Source organism: Dinoponera quadriceps, unplaced genomic scaffold (assembly GCF_001313825.1).
Source record: "Dinoponera quadriceps isolate SergipeBrazil2010 unplaced genomic scaffold, ASM131382v1 scaffold533, whole genome shotgun sequence".
NCBI classification, from domain to species: Eukaryota; Metazoa; Arthropoda; class Insecta; order Hymenoptera; family Formicidae; genus Dinoponera; species Dinoponera quadriceps.
In genome coordinates, this window is record NW_014554780.1 from 763,308 (window position 1) to 780,229 (window position 16,922).

A 16,922-nucleotide genomic window follows, 5' to 3' on the forward strand; every position below is an offset into this window, starting at 1 on the left:
TTCTTGAATATCAAGAAGTGTTTTTTCAAATATTTTAAGCATTTCATGCATATTTTGAATTTCATTCTCCATATCTTTAACAACTTCAGTGTGCATATCATTTGTTCTTAGAACAGGAAAATCTTGAAGTTGTAATTGCTGTATTTCTGTCATAAGGCTCTGTAATATCCTTAATCTCTTTTTTTGTAAATCTTCGTTCGAGATGGACGCTTGTAAAGCTTGAACTTCATTGTTTGACATTATATTTGTCAATTCTTCTATATTTTTCTCTTGTTCATCTTTTTTGTCCTTTAATGTTCCAAGCGCATCTTGTAGTGTATATTCCATGTTTTTATTTAAGATATTCTAAAAAAAACATTTGTAAGAGTTACTATGCTAAATCGATATTAGGGACAAGAGTTAAAGCATTGTTAGTGGAAAGGTTCTGAGATCTAATTCAATTTTTAATTATAATAGTAATAGGATATTTGTAAATATATATATATATATATATATCGACAGAAATTATATTCGTTGTTCTTTTTTGAAGTGCGAATTCAGTGCTCTTTGCACTGATTTCGAGCTAATACAGCAATATGCTTCGAGTAGCTATATATACAGTAGCTATATATACAAACAAATACGTAACCTAAAGCAATGACGTTACTGTAACAGAAGTATAGAAATATTATAAAATATTTCATTACTTAAAAATAATTTATCACATAAGTATTTCATAATATTTCTGAAGTAATATAGCCAATTCAGCGAAAAAGGACAAACCTAATATATCCAAGAATTATGTAAATATGCTGGTTTTTTCAAAAGGTTAGTGTCACGTTACTTTCGTCATTTCACGTTTTTTTTTTATAAAAGGGTAAATTATGGCACAACGTAAAAGTATTAAATGGCACACCTTGTCACACTATGTGTTGAACAAAACAGTATATATAAATGAACAAATTGTCTTATGAATTTTTAGTTTAAATGATGATAGAAAACGAATAATACCACACGCAACGTTAAATCCCGCCAATTGTCATCTAATGCTCATGCTCATTTAGGATTAAAGGTGCTTTCATATGTTGCGTAACTTGCATCAATCCGTCAAATCCGCCGTGGTAATTGGGTAATTTAGATGATTTGATTGGTTGATGCAAGTTACGCTTACGCAAGATACGCACGCATGTGAACAGCGCGTAGACGCTCAAAAAGAACGCAGCCTAGAAAGTCTGGAATAACAGGTGCCAACCTGTCCATGTAACCAGCTACTTTGTGATTGGTTAGTATTACATTGGACTAGAATCGGATTTTGATGAAAGTCACTATAAATTAGATGAGGTTAAAGTTTACATAAGGTTAGGTTAGATTCACGTAGTTTCCCATCATCTACGATTTATATCGAATCTTCCGCTATGCTCTCACGTAATGCGAATAAACTTTTGCGGCATTTTCGTATGATCTCAAATTGTCGCAATTTCGCTTCAGCAAATATTGAGACAGGTATTTTTATCATTTTATAATCGTAAAAACAATGTATACATTTGGGTGAAATATGTAGGTTAGTTTTAGGTGATATGACAGAGAGGTAAAAACTAATACAAAACAATAGAAATTATTATATTGTTTTATCATGTGTTATATTACAATTTTTTTCATTTTATTGTTATTTTCCGTGTGCATGTTAAAATAAGTTATTACTAAAAATGTCCAGAATAAATACTTGTAAATAAGTAACGATAAATTGTATCATATTTATATTAATATACATTTATATGAATATACAATCTATTATTTATTTTGCATTGGTATTGGCATTGCATTATTATAATGAAATAACATGTATATACAAAATATTTTACTTATAGAAACAACATAGGACTATCATAATTATTCATGCACAATTATCATATAATTTTAGAAGATCTAACTGAGAAAGATCCTGCACCGGTTTTCTTCGACCAAGAAGTCCAGACATATTTGAAAAAACTGACAACATTGGATTATAAAAAAGTTTTCCGGATACGTAAAGATGGACATGAGCTTGAACCACCACAATATCGATTCTTGACGGATGAGGAACTCGAGAAAGCTAAGAAAGTAGCAGAAAAGAGAGCAGAGATTTACTTACAAATGCCACCAGTAGTAAAACAAAGATCAGACTCATCTTTATTGTTATGTGAGGATCCCGGGCTACAAAATTATAATGCTGCCAAAATTGTATTCACTGATATTACATACGGTATCAACAATAGAAAGAGATTTGTAGTTATCAGAGAACCAAATGGCAAGCTGAGACATGCCACTTGGCAAGAACGGAATAGAATTATACCGATCTATTTTCCAAATCCAGGAAGGGAGTTACAAATGCCAAAGATGTTTGAGAGCGAAAATTTACAAGTAAATATTCTACTAATACTTTAAAAATTTCACTCATTAGTATTGTGTTCATTGATATTTGCACATTTAGACGAAGGTATAGCTTAGATGAAGAAAGAAGGAACGGTGGGAATCCGAAGTAAATATCAACATAGCTGTTTGCTGATTGATTCCCTTTTTTCAGAGCATATTAGACCGCAAGGAATACGAGTTCATACTTGATCGTGCGTGTGTGCAATTCGAGCCGGATGACCCGAAATATCAAGAGATAACGCGGGAAGTCTACGAACGTGTAAACCTAGAGAGACATTTCGATGTCCTGAGATCTACGCGTCACTTCGGCCCGATGGTGTTTCACCTGGTGTGGACGAGTAACATCGACAATTTATTACACGAGATGATCGAGAGTAGTCGAATTAAAGACGCCGTGTTATTGATACGTCTGTATCACAAGATCCATCCTACGAGCAGTTCGGCGATCGAACAGTGCAGTAACTCGGATGACGTAGAATTCATACTGCATTATGTCCGTCTGGATTCACCTAAGACAGGCACGCTGGAGAAGCTCCTGCATTCGTACAAAGAATTACAACAGGAGCTGAAAATCCTGGAGGAGGGCATTAAGAGGGCGCATGGTGTTCCTCCGGAAACCATCGAAGTGTAAATTAATAAACTTAGCCTCCTCTCCGTTGCATAATTGGCGATTGTACGTGTAATTGGCCCAATTATCCCTCTTTATTAACCCATTCATACATATTCCGAACACCATTGCGACAAAAACTAATAATAACTGAATTGTTCGAAGTATCGCAATAGTATAATTTTGTTGCAAAGAGGTACCATTTGGCGAAGATTGAGATTATACGCGATTAATATCGACACGTGTGGAAACTCCCGGAGGGCACGTGTTTAATGATCAGATAAGAGACTGGTAATACGACGTAGGATGTTAAATGCATTTTGTGTAGCTGCTTGTAATATATAATTTTTAGTTTGCGTTTTATTTGTATCCTGTTTCGTATATAATCCAATTTGAAGAAGGAATGCATGAAAATCAGCCTTTTAATTGTTGCGTCGTTTTCGCCCTCATTTCAAGGACATCCGATTGTCACTGTACAATTTGCGTCTAAAAAATTATTATTATTATTATATATGTTCGAATGACGAGACGCGTTAGTTTCAATCTTCGCTAAAGCTTACGGTCGATTCCTCTGAGGACACAATTCTATCTCAGGTAGGACAAGAAATGAAGATGTGAAAGCGACGGTGAAATGATGAAAAATGACCGAAAAATGCGATTTATAGTCATTTTCTCGTCATCTTGACGTCATTTTGACATCATTCTGACGTCATTGTTGTTTTCTATTCTACCTGGTATTATGCTCCCTTCCAGGACATCCCTATAGAATAAGAGTGAGACTGTACTGCGTGGTATGTCATGATTTGCTTTATTCGTTGTTCGTAAGGTTCGAATTTATATCGATGGATAACAGACACACACGGTCGTCAGGGTAATTCGATGATTATTACTCGATTATTTTATTACGTGGTAGTACTTACAAACATTTACAAATGTAACAAGTCAATTCGATTTGGCGTACAGGATCGTCAGAAAACATTACACTAATATGACTCGCTAAATCGCGTAAATATGGAGAACGGAGAAGAACGCAAATCCGTTCGAACAGCCCGCGCCGATTTCGCGCGGATCGGCAGTCCGAGACGCTTCGTGACGTTTACGATTAAGAGGGCTTGAGGGAGCGGGGTTGAGAAAGGTGGGGTGAGATTATACTTAGCGATTATGCGAACGTATTCGGGTATAATAAATAATCAGCTCTACCGATGCTCGAGTATCGTCGGGCGAACGAAGATGCACCGTTCAGAAAAAAAAAGAAAAAAAGAGTAGCTTTATACAAATGCAATGTATGGTTGGCGACAGCGTAAGTACCTCTACGATCGATAGAACAATATACAAATCCGACGTGTGAGAGAAACGAAAAAAATACGGGAGAAGTGTTTCTTTCCTTTTTTTTCTTCTTTCCTTCTTTCTTACTCTTGCCGCTGGGATCTCGCTCGTCGTTATCGTTAATATTTGATAAGCACTCGCAATCATAATTGTTATCATTGTAATTCGCAACATAATTCGTTATCATTATCATCATCGTCATTATCATCGTTACCACTCGCCTTATAATCCTTAGTACTCTTACTGTAGTAATTATTATTCCCTTATAGACGTGCTCCGGATTGAGAGACGGTGGAAAATAAATAAGATATAATGCGTTCTCGCTGCTCGTGTTTAACCCCCGGATGCCACCGGCCGCATTGTTTCGCGCGTTTATCATGTAAGTGAAGTAAATCACTCGTAAGCAATCTCTCTTCTCCCCTTCTCCCCGCAACCTTCGTGAAACGAACGTCACAATCCGGTTGTGGTTGCAAATATTTTCCCCCTACCGCCGCTCATCGTTTATTATTATTACCGACAAGTCGGAAAACATAGCGTAGATTAGAGTTTGATCGCAAAACGCGCCAATGTTTGAATTTCGACCTACGAATTTACTAGCGTTATTACATCACACCGATCAGAACTCATCTTCGCATTCTCGATCGCCGTCGAACAGTGCGAGATCACGTGCGTGCATCACATCCGATGTGATCGCGTCAGTGCGCGAGATTTTGTACAGAAATTCGCCTAATAATCAACAACGATGCTAACGTATGCGCAATTGATCTTGTTCTCAATCGATTTATCAATAATCCTCGATAATCTAATTACTGGCGTAACAGAAGGAACTTTTATATGTAATCTACCGCGAATTAGACGCACGAATACACGGAAGATCGAATCCCCTCGTTTCGTCGTTTCTCCTTTTCCTCGCGCGCACGTTGGCCCGTTCATTATCAATTAAAACTAACGAGTTTCACCCCCTCCCTCCCGTCTTCGTTCAACAATATTGGCAGTGCGCCGGTTTTCATTCGGGAAAACACATCCGACACGTCTCTCATCCGATTCCTCTCGCGGCACCTTCGACCTTCGGAAGATCCATTCGCCAAGTCGGAATGGCATCTGCGAACGCATCCGAGGGTTAATACGGAAATCTCGTCGAACCGGTCCGGCTCGAACGAAAGGGTGAAGTGTAGAAAATAAATACGCGCATACGTGAGTGAGTGAGTGAGTATGTGTGTGTGTGTGTGTGTGTATGTGTGAGTGTGTGTGTGTATGTCAGCTGTTAGGCCCTTCAAAGCAGCAAGGTTCGCGTTTAGCGCTGGTTTACCCCAAACAACGCAAGAAGCCCGAAGGGCTGTCTAAAATAAGTCCGCGAGATGCCACTTTGCAGACGATCCGGGCATCTCAGAGAATTGAGACTTCTCAGAAATCCGCGTGACCGGGGAAGCGCGACGAGAACTCGCCCCTTTTATTGCACGCTTAAGCTGCGGTGAAATTGTGCGAATCGGTGATCCTGCATGATCCAGGTGGCGGATGTGCGGAGTCCCTTCGCAATCCGCGCGCGAGCTCGCGTCGATGCTCGGACGAAAGGCGAATAACGAACGTATCGTTGAAACGGTACAAGCGGCATCGCGTTGTGCGCACGTGTGTGTGTGTGTTGGTGTATGCGTATGTGTACGCACGGAAAAATACATACTGTATTCAAGTTACTCTTAATTGTCCCAAATATTTCCAGCTCTGCTATTCAATTACTCACTTTTGTCACTTTTTGTTTCGCTTTTTCTTAATGAGTCACCAAAAAACTCACTATTGCACCAAAAATGGGCCACTATAGTAATTTTTTTCTCTCTCTCTCTCTATTATAGATATTAAATTAAAATGAAAACCTCGGCTCATTTATTCCGATTAACCAAATTTCACCTTTCTTCTGTAAAGTTTGCAGTATTCTTGAAAAGAGAACAAGCTCTTCCTTTGAGTAAGCGCTAATGATCTCCTCTAATACTCGTGATGAGTGTGTGTTTTAATAATATTGTCAAGAAAATTGAATAATTGCTTTTCTTCCCAGTACGATATTTTTCTCTGCGCATCCGCCCGCTTTTCGCCGCCTCCCCTGCCGTTTCTCGTCGAATTAAGTGCGAAAGTCCGCGGAGTTTCATGATGAGAGAGCCCCCCCTCCCGCGCGGGTGGTCTAAGGCGCGTCAAGGCGAGCCGATTGTCCCGATAATGCGAACGGAGTGCAGAGAGTACGGAGGCCGCCATCCGCCACCTCGATCGAGAGCCCTCGATTTCTCGCCTGCGACAATGAAGAAACGATGAGGCGCGACGATTCGGCCGAGTAGCGGCGCTGCTCCGATTGACCGGACGATAATCACGCCCGGCCGAACAATCCGACACGGAATGCGCGGCATTTATTGCGAAATGTAGCGGAGCTGCTGCGATTTGGGTTGGGTGAATATTGAGCAATATTCCTTCTAACGCACACCTTTGGCCGCCGGAAAAGAAATCGGCCGGCAGAATCGCTTGTCGCGCGCGCGCGCGCCTTGCCGTGTCTCTCGACTCTCGAATTGGTCACGTTTTACTCCGAGAGAACGGCGAGTCCAGTTGCACCGACTTGAAATCCACTCTGAAGTCCCAACCGATTCCTCCTCTCTATCTATGGACCCGTTTCTACCAACGTTAGAGAAGACCTCAGAGAACCGAGCGAATCGACAACCCGTGATGTCCGCTTGAATTGTGAGATCCTCCGCCGCAAGTCGCAAACCCCCTCCGCTCTCAGCTCTCGGGGTGGCTTTCGCGGAAGTTCACTGAGATTTCGCCGATTGTTCCTCTCCTCTCAAATAGTTTCTAGATAAAGGGACATCGGTCAACAAAGCCCCGATCAACTAAATTTCCACGCGACAAAATGGCCCGTTGAATCTTTATTTATGATACTGAAACACTTCGTCTTAATCTAGAGACAAAGAGAGAGAGAGAGAGAGAGAGAGAGAGACCGTTTCACACGGCGATTTAATTAACTCGAACGTCGTCGGTGCAACTCGACCGTACAATTGTGCGAACGTAGTCCCGGCGGAAGTATTCGACAGAAATACTCGACTCTGTCGCTTTACGACTCCGACCGATTCGCGCCATTGTTGCGATCTCGCCTTATCAATTAATACAGCGAATCGTGTTATATGGGTTAAAAATGGTAACCGGGTGTCTCTAAACGTGTCTCGTGTGTGTTTGCATTTCCTGGTGTGCCGTTTCCTGGGTATCCCGAGTCTTCCTCCGTCGACGGATCGACCACCTCGTATCGCCAGCTTCTCCCGCCTGCGCTCTGTGTCGCTCCTCCTCTCTTCGGACACCTTATGCGTGAATCGCGTTTGTCGACGAGTACCACCCGGTCTCTTACTGGTAACGTGGATAACCCACGTCGATCACCTATCGCTCTGCGTATCCTGTGTGTGTGTATGCGGCTGGTCTCGTTTATGTGTTTGCGTCTGTACACGTACGGTGATTAATTCTAAACGCGATGAAAGAGAGTCACACACGTCTGTGCACCGTTAGGACCGTCGTCGTCGTCGTCGTCGTGTACGAAACGCGTGTTGAATGTACGTGTGATTTCGCCGACATCGTCGTGCGACGAGGAGCCGTCGCCTCGAGTATCGCCTCTTCGTTGCGCGACATTAACGTTACGTACGTGTGTATATGAGTGCGCGCGCGCGTGTATGTAATATATCTCGTATATTTCGCGTGTGTGTATGTGTGTGTATATATATAATATATACCTAGCTACCTAGCTATATATCCACTTACATGTATATATTTATATAAATCCTCCTTGCAGCTGTCCTTTTTCGCGCGTACATATAGTATGTATATATTTATATATATAATACGTATGCATCTGTATAGTATTTATACGATGATCACCTATGTAGAACCTTGACGACGTTGCGGCTCGCCTTACTACGACGAAGAAAAAAACGAGTAGCCGGGTGTGGTTGCGGTGTGTGTATAATCTTAAAAAAGTACGCAATTATCGTGTTCCTCTCGTTTGGCACAGACGTTGCGAAGGTTTTAGGTATATCGGATGTGTGTGTGTGTGTATGTGTGTGTGTGTGTGTGTAGACGAGGGTATACAAGGATCGGAGTGCGCGAGGCTCCGAGCTTTTCCCGGCGGAAATTGCGGAACGGAGACCCCCGGTGGCTCGTTTACCGTCGGATCTGTCGACCTGGACAGGATGCGATCGCAACAACCGTAACTTCGACGACGTCCTCAACCTCAGGGTGTCGAAGGATGAGGATCGAGAGAAGGCGAAAACGCGTCCTAGTGCTCGCTGTGGCCGTCGGATGTGCGGACGATGCGAGCAGCCGAACACGACGCCGAGAGATTCGCGTTGTCTGGTTCGTCTCTCTCCCTCTCTCTCTCTCTTTCTCTCTCTCTCTTTTCCTTATTCTTTTCTGCTCTTCCGCTTCTCCCTCTCTCGTCAGACCGTTGACGCTTCGCTATGCGACGTCCGCGTGGTGTATCGAAATATCGCTTCCTCACGCCGTTTGCGATTATTAATGCTATCGTTTAACTATAAGTGATTAGTGTGGTAATTAGTTTACGAGTGACGCGCGCTAATTCCTACGCTGCATTCTACTTTCCAAGAGACGCGCTATGCGCCCGCGTACGACGGAGCGCCTCCGTCGTCGTCGTGAGGTCGAACGGGACGACCGTAGCACGGGAGTAGTTGTCTCCTTCTTCTTCCCATCCTCCTTTTCTCTCTCCTGCTCCTGCTTCTATTCCCCCACCCTCCCCTCCTCGATTACGATCGTTGGTCGCTCGGCGTTGCACCCTCGGCGCCATCCCTGCGTTCACGGCCGCGTCTCTCAGCTCAGTCCGATCCTCTTAATCCTAGCAATTCCTTGTGGTCGATCCTCCTCCTTTCACCTTCCGTCCCGTTCAGGCGCCTCGTATCCACCTTATCTCACCGCAACCTCCCGGAGCGTCCTCTGATACTCTCGCGATCTCGCCGGTCGACGATCGTGTTAACTCGCCAGCGCGATTTCAGCGGCGACCTTGACGGTCGATCCGATCAGCGAACGGCTTCTCGGTCACAGAATGTCCGTCTCGTAGACCTTGCTGGTGGTCGTGGTGGACGTGGTGGTCACGGTCGTGCCCGAGCCGGTCGTCGAGCTCGACACGACCGTCGTGGACGTGGTGACGCCCCCGGGGACGTTCGTCCCCGCGGAGGACACCGGCTGTCCGTTAACGACCTCGGCGGCGACCTCCTGCAAGATCTGCGGCTTGAGGTTGAGGCTGGTGAGGGAGCCGGAACTGGCGGCACTCAGGCCGAGGCCCATCTTCGCCAAGAGGTTGCTCTCGGAGCCGGTCTTCTTCAGCAGGTCGGGCGGCGCCGGCGGTACGGTGGTGAGACCCGCCGCGTTCCTCTGCAACTGCTGCAGCCGAGCGTACTGCTCCTGCAGGGCCTTCTGCTTCCTCAGCAGCTCCTGGTGCCGCTGCTCCAGCTGCTCCTGCCTGCCCCGCTTGCTCTGCAGGCCCTCCTGCGAGTTCACGCTCTCGCAGGAGCTGGAGTTGCTGGTGGAGAGCACCGCGGACGACTGCGAGGACGAGGAGTTGTGCATCGGCGGCCCGGACGCCGGTCTGCTGTCATCGACGGTGGTCAGAATCGCGTCCGGCGGCAGAGCCATCGGCGGCTTACCACCCTCCTTGCCCGCGACAACGGCGTTGGCACGCGTCGCCGGTCGGCGCAGGGTCGCGTTGCCGCTCTGCAGACTGCACGGGTGGTTCCTCGGCGGCAGCTGCGGACTGGTCGGGCTCGCCAAGGGCGACCTGGAGCTGGTGCGTGGCGGCGGTGGCGGCGGTACTCTCCTGGCGCTGGCCAACTGCAGCAGCTCGGCGTTCCGCTCCGGCACCGGCGGCTTCTGCCCGGGCAGGAAGCCCTGCGGCAACACCGGCAAGCCCGGTTGCTGCTCCTGCAGCGACACTTGCAGCCTGGCGATGGGCGGCGAGGTGTCCGTGTCCGAGCTCGACGGGTACGAGTGCAGGCGGCGCAGCGTGCCGCTGGCGCCCGGCGACATCCCGGGTAGGGCCACTACGCCGCCGGCGACGGTCAGGGTGCCGCTGGACGAGTCCACGCTGCCCTTCCGACCGATGTCGCTGATACTGGGTGCTCGACCGCCGCCGCCGCCGGGAGCCGCAACGCTCGTTGTCGAGTCCCGGAGGCTGGAGGCGCGACCGACGTCGGCCAGGAGCGTGGTGGAGCCGGGGTGCACCGACAAGCCGGCGGATACCTGGCCCATCTGCGAGCTGGGCCGCGAGAAGGTCTGCAGCTCGTCTAGCAGAGCGTCGAGTGCGTTCTCCGGACGCTGCTGATGGGCGGCGGGTGGCTCGAGAGAGTGGCCCCCTCCCCCGAGGACGCTCGCTGACCCCACGACAGTGCGTTCCGCTGGCACAGGGGCAGCTGCCTGTTCGTTCAGACACGTGGAATCAAGACTCGTGCTCGTCGCGACCGGCCGGCTTCGCCGTCGGAGTTCGTGCGCGCGCGCTCTCGTCGGACTGTCGGAAGAAGCATCCCCGGCGCGACCGATCGCGGCTGAGTGCGCGCGCGTCACACACAGAGATACTTACGCGTGTAGAAAGGCACACAGACATATATATATATATACATGTACAAGTGAGTGGAGAATGAAGAGTTTCCCAAAACCACGCACGTTGACTATGTACACTCTTCTTTTTATTCGTGTATGTACATACACAAAGACATTCATCTGGTTGCGGTCGCAGCTGTACATATTTATGATACATTTTTCGTACGGTCAGACTCGTTTGTCGTACATTCGTTTGCGCCCGATAGCGGAGAATGCTTCTTCCGACAACGAGAACGATGATCGTAGAAAGTGGCGTCTCGATGCGAAGTTTCGAGTGATGAGATTAGAGGGAGGATGAAGTCGCGAAAGATGATGACCGACGCAGATTAGGCGAGGCCCGTCATTCACGACGTCGCTTTATAATTGATACAGCACTCTTCTTCTGTTCAAGGATTTTCATTGGTACGAAGAAAGTTGTAGAATCTTCCCCCGACGGATGTACGTAAATGATATATAAAAATATCTGTGTTATTAATTCTTGAAAATATATAAATCTTTGCAATTACGTATGTTATGAGACGCGTGTGTATAACGGACCTTCGTTTCTGACGATCGTAAAATACTGAGATTAATCTATCATTTCTCCACGACGACACGCGAACTCGGCGGTTCGGCTTGCCGTTTACGGTAATCCACGATCACTGTTTCAATGGGACTCGAGTGGAAACAGCCGTCGATTAAATCTCGCGAACGCTTTCGAAGACGCATTTCGACACGCCACGATCGTACGATCGGAGAATCGCGAGTCGAATTTCGTCTTTCTTTGCTATGTCATGCGTGCGAATAGTATGTGCGAATAATGTGCATGCGTAATATAACGGTGAAGAGAGACGACGTGATGACAGATGGGAGAGCATGAGCGGTATGAGGGTTGTGAATGATGAGAGACAATAATGAACGTATTTGACGGAAACGCAGAATGGTGAACGACGAAAGTAAAGTAAAGGAAATAGAAGAGGCACGATATATGGACAAAATACAGAGAAAGAGAAACAGAGACAGATAGAAAAAGACAGAGAGAGAGAGAGAAAGAGACAGAGAGAGAGAAAGAGAGAGAGAGAGAGAAAGAGAAAGAGAGCCGAATGATGAGTCGTGAATCGCAATAAGTGAACGTAACAAAAAGGCACACAATCGTATAAGAGAGATAATACGTAAATATTATTATTAATTCCGTTAGATAATTACCTGCGGTCGGTTATACGTTTTGTGCGTGCGTTGTGCGTGTTACAAGTCAGTACTCGTTTGGGGCTCTTTTACATTTGGCATCGATTGCTGTCCGGTATTAGTCAACTTAAAAAAAAAAACAGAGAAACCAAAAATCAAAAATCCGAGGTCAGAGGCCACCGCGCGCGTGGAAAAAGAAAACGCAGTACACGTCGCACTTCTACTTATCGCAAACGTTGTGTCGGCGCGAACGTGTTCACACACGTGGACCCGATGAGTCAGGCTAAATCGCGAGAAGCTGTACAGAGAATACATCCTTCACCATGTTTCTTTTCTCACACGTTTGTGCTGTGGAACGGAGGACGGAGCGAGATATTTTCCAACGAGAGAAACAAAATTAGAGAATCGTGAAAAATAACGTTGAAAATAACAGATATTAATTTTAATCGAGGAATATATGAATATTTAAAATATATAAATATATACAGAATTTATTCTCTTCGTTTTGCAAAATCATCGACGGGTGTTCTTCATCACTATCGTCGCCGCGTGTTGGTAATTTATTACAGGTTATAATATTCCGTCATTGGAAAATATTGCGCTGTCATTCCTTACGCGTTATATCACCCCGTTAGATTTCATATATATCCGCCTGTCGTCCGTGATCGACGTCCGATTTCGCCGACCTTCCGTATGGAAAAGCTACGCACGCTTGGCGCATCGTTCGGGCATCGACGGTGTCGCTTCGAGGAGGTTGGTCGAAATCTGGGGCTGCATCGCGACCGGATCGAAGTCCAAAAGAAATCGTAGTTACGGACAAATCAAATCAGATAGAACCGATAACAGTCCCGAACGTGTGGTCTATTCGCGAGGGAAATTCGCGACGAAATGTGCTACTTTCGCGCATGGAAAATGTATGCTCCGAAGTGATTCTTGTGACATTGAAATGCAGAAAAAAGTCGTTGTATCTTGAGAGCACAGGGCGGATGAATTGTGATAGCGCAAACGAAAATAAGTGCGTAACCGATAAGAGGATGTTCGGTAACGGGCGCGTTTGGTCGCCGAAGCGGATGTCAAAAACTGAAACGATTCTTCTCCCTGTTATTGAAATTTAATTTAATGTCGTATTTTGTCGCAGCTTTTGAAGTTTTGTTATCGAGTATCTTAACAAGCAAATTTAACGGTCAGGATCTGGTCAAAAAATCTTTAATCTCAAAGTATTATTTGAAGAGTCAGATTTTCTGATCTATTTCTGTGTTTTTCATTTTCACGGCTGAAAAACGAGATATTTTTGTTAAAAAGAGAACCATTTCAGTTTTCGATATCGAGGACTTCGCCGTCAAAAGAGCTCGCCGCTGAACGTCCTACCTGCGTGTTTGTTTCTTGAATTAAAATAAGAATATCGCAAAACATATCGATGAAGATTGTTGTGCTCATGCCGATGGTCGAGGTGCACAAAAATGTGGATCGCAGTTATATAGAAAGACATAGAGATAGATAGATAGGTAGATAGATAAAGAGAGAAAGAAAGAGAGAGAGAGAGAGAAAGTGGAAAGAGAGAAGCAAGTTCGTTTTCTTACCGAATCGCCGTTTACGAATTAGCACAAGAGTACGCTCGTCGATGCCCGCACAAATGACGCCGACCTTCCGTTCGGAAGTAACGGAAAACTTACGCAGAATACAACAACATGCATTGTCGGAGGAAAGCACGCGTAAAAAAAAAAAAGAAAAAAAATAATAGATTCCATGGGATATATTTCACCATGCAGAGTTTCGCAGTTTCATGCTTGCTTTCCACATAAGAGTATATACACACGTTAGTATCTTATACATGTAACATATAGACATGCCTCATGCTACACGTACGTACAGAACGTGCTTAATTAATATTTTGCTAGTTGTGAAACATAGGAAAAATAAAAATAATATACGTATATATATATGTATATGTATATATATATATATATATATATACACATAGAGTGGTATGTATATACATATATTTATAAAAAAATACGGAAAGAAATATATATCTCGACCAATCAAATAATACACAGAGAAAACCTTCAGTCCAATCCTTATAGTAAGGCAATATAGTAACGGACTCAGACTTATATAAATAGATAGAGATATATAGAGAGATAGATGATATATAGACAGATAGATATAGAGAAGAGGGAGGAAGAGAAAGAGAGAAAAGGAGCGTGTATATATATATATATATATATATATACATATATATATAAATACTGGTCAATGTGTGTGTCTCGGATGGATGGGTATATATACAATAGAGAAAGAGAGAGAGAGAGAGAGAGATAGAGGAAGAGAGATGAAGAGAAAGAGAGAAATGAGAGAGCGACAGAAAGAGAGAAAGAGAGAGTGAGAAAAAGAGTAAAATGTAATGGAATGAAGATGATCTCGCACGAGGGTGGAGCACGCATATCGAACGTGACGTGAGGTAAGATTAACTCGATATCGATGAAGTCAAACGAGGTGATTACGCCGGGTAATCGACAGGAACACGTATTAAGTACCACACAGTGTAGGGGAATCAGACGTAAGAAGCTCAAATATTGTACAAATCATAATGAGGGAGTGCTAATTAAACCTCTAGAGATTTTGCACGTTGAGATGTAGACAGGGTGGCCGTAAATTCGCGCGCGTATTCCGCGCGTAACGAGCTTCCCCAATTAAATCGAAGCCAACCTTATCTTACTTAATTAAAAATTACGGTAACCGAGGGTCGAATTAAAATACAGGTTCCTGCCGTTTAAGTGAAAAACCCGTTCAAAATTAATTCTGAAATGAGATTCATTATCCTTTTGAGGCCCATAAGTCCAATTTGCGAAGGAGGCTTGAACTTACGATTGCTCGTAATTCTCGGGAGGAAAGATTGGCTACAATTTGACCGAGAAGCTTCACTACGCGACGCAAGTGTAATAATTTACGGCCACTTTGTGAATAGATAAGTGCACGGTTGCGATGACAATAGTTCTCGCGGAGCACCACGCCGACACTTCGGAACCGGAATCGATGTCGCATCGTTTTGCAAATGTTTGATGAAGCTTCAGGCTGATTTTGCGAAATCTCGCGTTCTTAAACACGTATCCCTTCCACCTCGCTCTTTCAAAGTGACATCGGTTGTTTCGCTTCCGAGGTGTCGAAAGCGCTCTGCCGCCTCGTCGTTGCATTTTTAACCGCGATTGCACTCGTGGAGGCCAATCGAGACTCATCAAATTCGTTCTCCTCCGGACATGAACATCAAACGGACACGCGAAATACGTGGTCCATTAGACGTCCGTCGTACGTGTTTCGTTTCTCTCGGACGATCCTGAAGGAAAATCTCACGAGTGTCTTGACTTGCCTCCACCTACATCTTTTGCACACGTGCGCGTGAACATGAGAGAATGCTTGCGAATTGAAGATTATAGTGGGCGCGAGTACGGCTAAATAAACGTTCGCTTCCACACAACGATGGAGCACCTTGAAGAAGAGTAACGATCAGAAAATCATGAGAATAAAGTTTACCATAATTTTTTATATAATTAATCTATACATAAACGTTTGATTGCGCATAAAACGCATAGTGCGTTGTTATAATTGAGCGGCGAACGATTCGAATTGTACGAATATAGAGAAACTTTTCACCATCGACTAACTCAATATGAGCGAAACGAAAGGAGTGTCCATGTGTGATGATTCGAACGTATTTCGCCGTATCAAAGCACATGCTCGAATGTATGTGGTCGACAACTATCCTCAGGTTGTATGACTTAGACGTAAACATATATATATATATATATATATATATATATGTCGTGCCATCGTCGTGAATTATTATCGGCTATACAGCTGAAATCGTACGATGGGCAAATGATGCATGTTAGCCTCTCTCAAGTGGAATAAAAAGAAAATGAGCCGAAGTCTTTAATTCAGCTCCACATGTCTTATTCATGAAGTCAATTTGAGCCTGAAATGAATCAATGGTAATTTCATCGAAAGAAAAAAAAAAAGGACGAAAGAGGGAAAAAAAATTAAGAATAATTGATTCTTCCGTATGCTCGAATCGACGCATGCGTTTCAAAAGCGTGGAAATTGAGAAAACAACGCCAATTTATATAACACGAAGTCGCGTTAACTTTATTCCACTTGACGCCGCGTGTATGTTCGCGCACATGTACATACAGAGCCACGTATGCAGACGCGCTTTTTCGCGCGGTGCAACGAGAAGGAGAAAAACCCCTCTCGATTCGTTGCACGTATGGACGTATTACGTGTGGACGAGACGACACACCGGGACGTTCTATGAAGATGACTGCGATGTCATCGAATTATATACGTATATATACATAGGACACAAATACACGTTGCCGAGTGGCAGCAATCCGGGCGATTCGACAGCCACGGAGAGGGGAACACGCAGAGGGGCGCGACGATCAGACAGAACATAAGGGAGACGCGTGTTGGGTGACCTCTCGTCGTTTTGTGAAAACCGACGGGTGTGGCGGGGATGAGAGAAAGAGAGAAAAATAGAAAGATATAAAGAGTGAGAAAGAGAGAGAGAGAGAGAGAGACAGACAGATGTAGAAAGATAGAGAAAAAGATAAAGAAAGAAAGAGAGAGAGAGAGAGAGAGAGAGAAAGGAAATCAGTGAAAAGAAAGACTTGCACAGCAATATAGGAGAGAATCTTTGTGAGATGCACTCGCGCGTGGGTGGTGCGTACCATCGCCATGGTACGTCACGAGAAATCCAATGTAAACCTTGAAAAACGTCGAAGATGGTAGATGGCGAGGGGTGGCGGGGGGGGGG

General features: G+C 44.7%; 4 protein-coding genes across 24 annotated transcripts in view; 2 read left to right on the forward strand and 2 right to left on the reverse strand.

Annotated features, from left to right (window-relative positions):
• The window catches only part of LOC106741803, a 2,886-nt gene extending 1,492 nt beyond the window's left edge, over positions 1-1,394 (reverse strand). Inside the window, exons 1-2 of one of the 2 annotated variants that reach the window (XM_014614149.1) lie at positions 896-1,394; positions 2-345 (exon numbers count right to left, since the gene is read on the reverse strand). In XM_014614149.1, the coding sequence (XP_014469635.1) occupies positions 2-327 (326 nt within the window). In that variant the 5' untranslated portion in view covers positions 328-345; positions 896-1,394. Of the gene's footprint in view, position 1; positions 346-762 lie in introns of both variants that reach the window. The other variant, XM_014614150.1, reaches the window with a different exon arrangement.
• Positions 1-1,987, forward strand: part of LOC106741800 (actin-related protein 8) — a 6,494-nt gene extending 4,507 nt beyond the window's left edge. The window contains exon 10 of the mRNA XM_014614143.1: positions 1,901-1,987. The gene's annotated coding sequence lies outside the window, so the exon portion shown is untranslated. The remainder of the gene's footprint in view (positions 1-1,900) is intronic.
• Positions 1,876-3,022, forward strand: LOC106741780 (28S ribosomal protein S22, mitochondrial). Its single transcript, XM_014614092.1, has 2 exons — positions 1,876-2,379; positions 2,543-3,022. Exons 1-2 carry the CDS (start codon positions 1,876-1,878, stop codon positions 3,020-3,022), a joined length of 984 nt encoding a protein of 327 aa, XP_014469578.1.
• Positions 3,023-3,787: 765 nt separating this feature from the next.
• The window catches only part of LOC106741797, a 215,236-nt gene continuing 202,101 nt past the window's right edge, over positions 3,788-16,922 (reverse strand). For 15 of the 20 annotated variants that reach the window (XM_014614120.1, XM_014614124.1, XM_014614131.1 and 12 more), the window contains one exon: positions 3,788-10,762. In XM_014614120.1, the coding sequence (XP_014469606.1) occupies positions 9,389-10,762 (1,374 nt within the window). In that variant the 3' untranslated portion in view covers positions 3,788-9,388. Of the gene's footprint in view, positions 10,763-12,130; positions 12,236-12,724; positions 12,881-16,922 lie in introns of those variants that run through there. The other 5 variants (XM_014614138.1, XM_014614141.1, XR_001374212.1 and 2 more) reach the window with 4 other exon arrangements.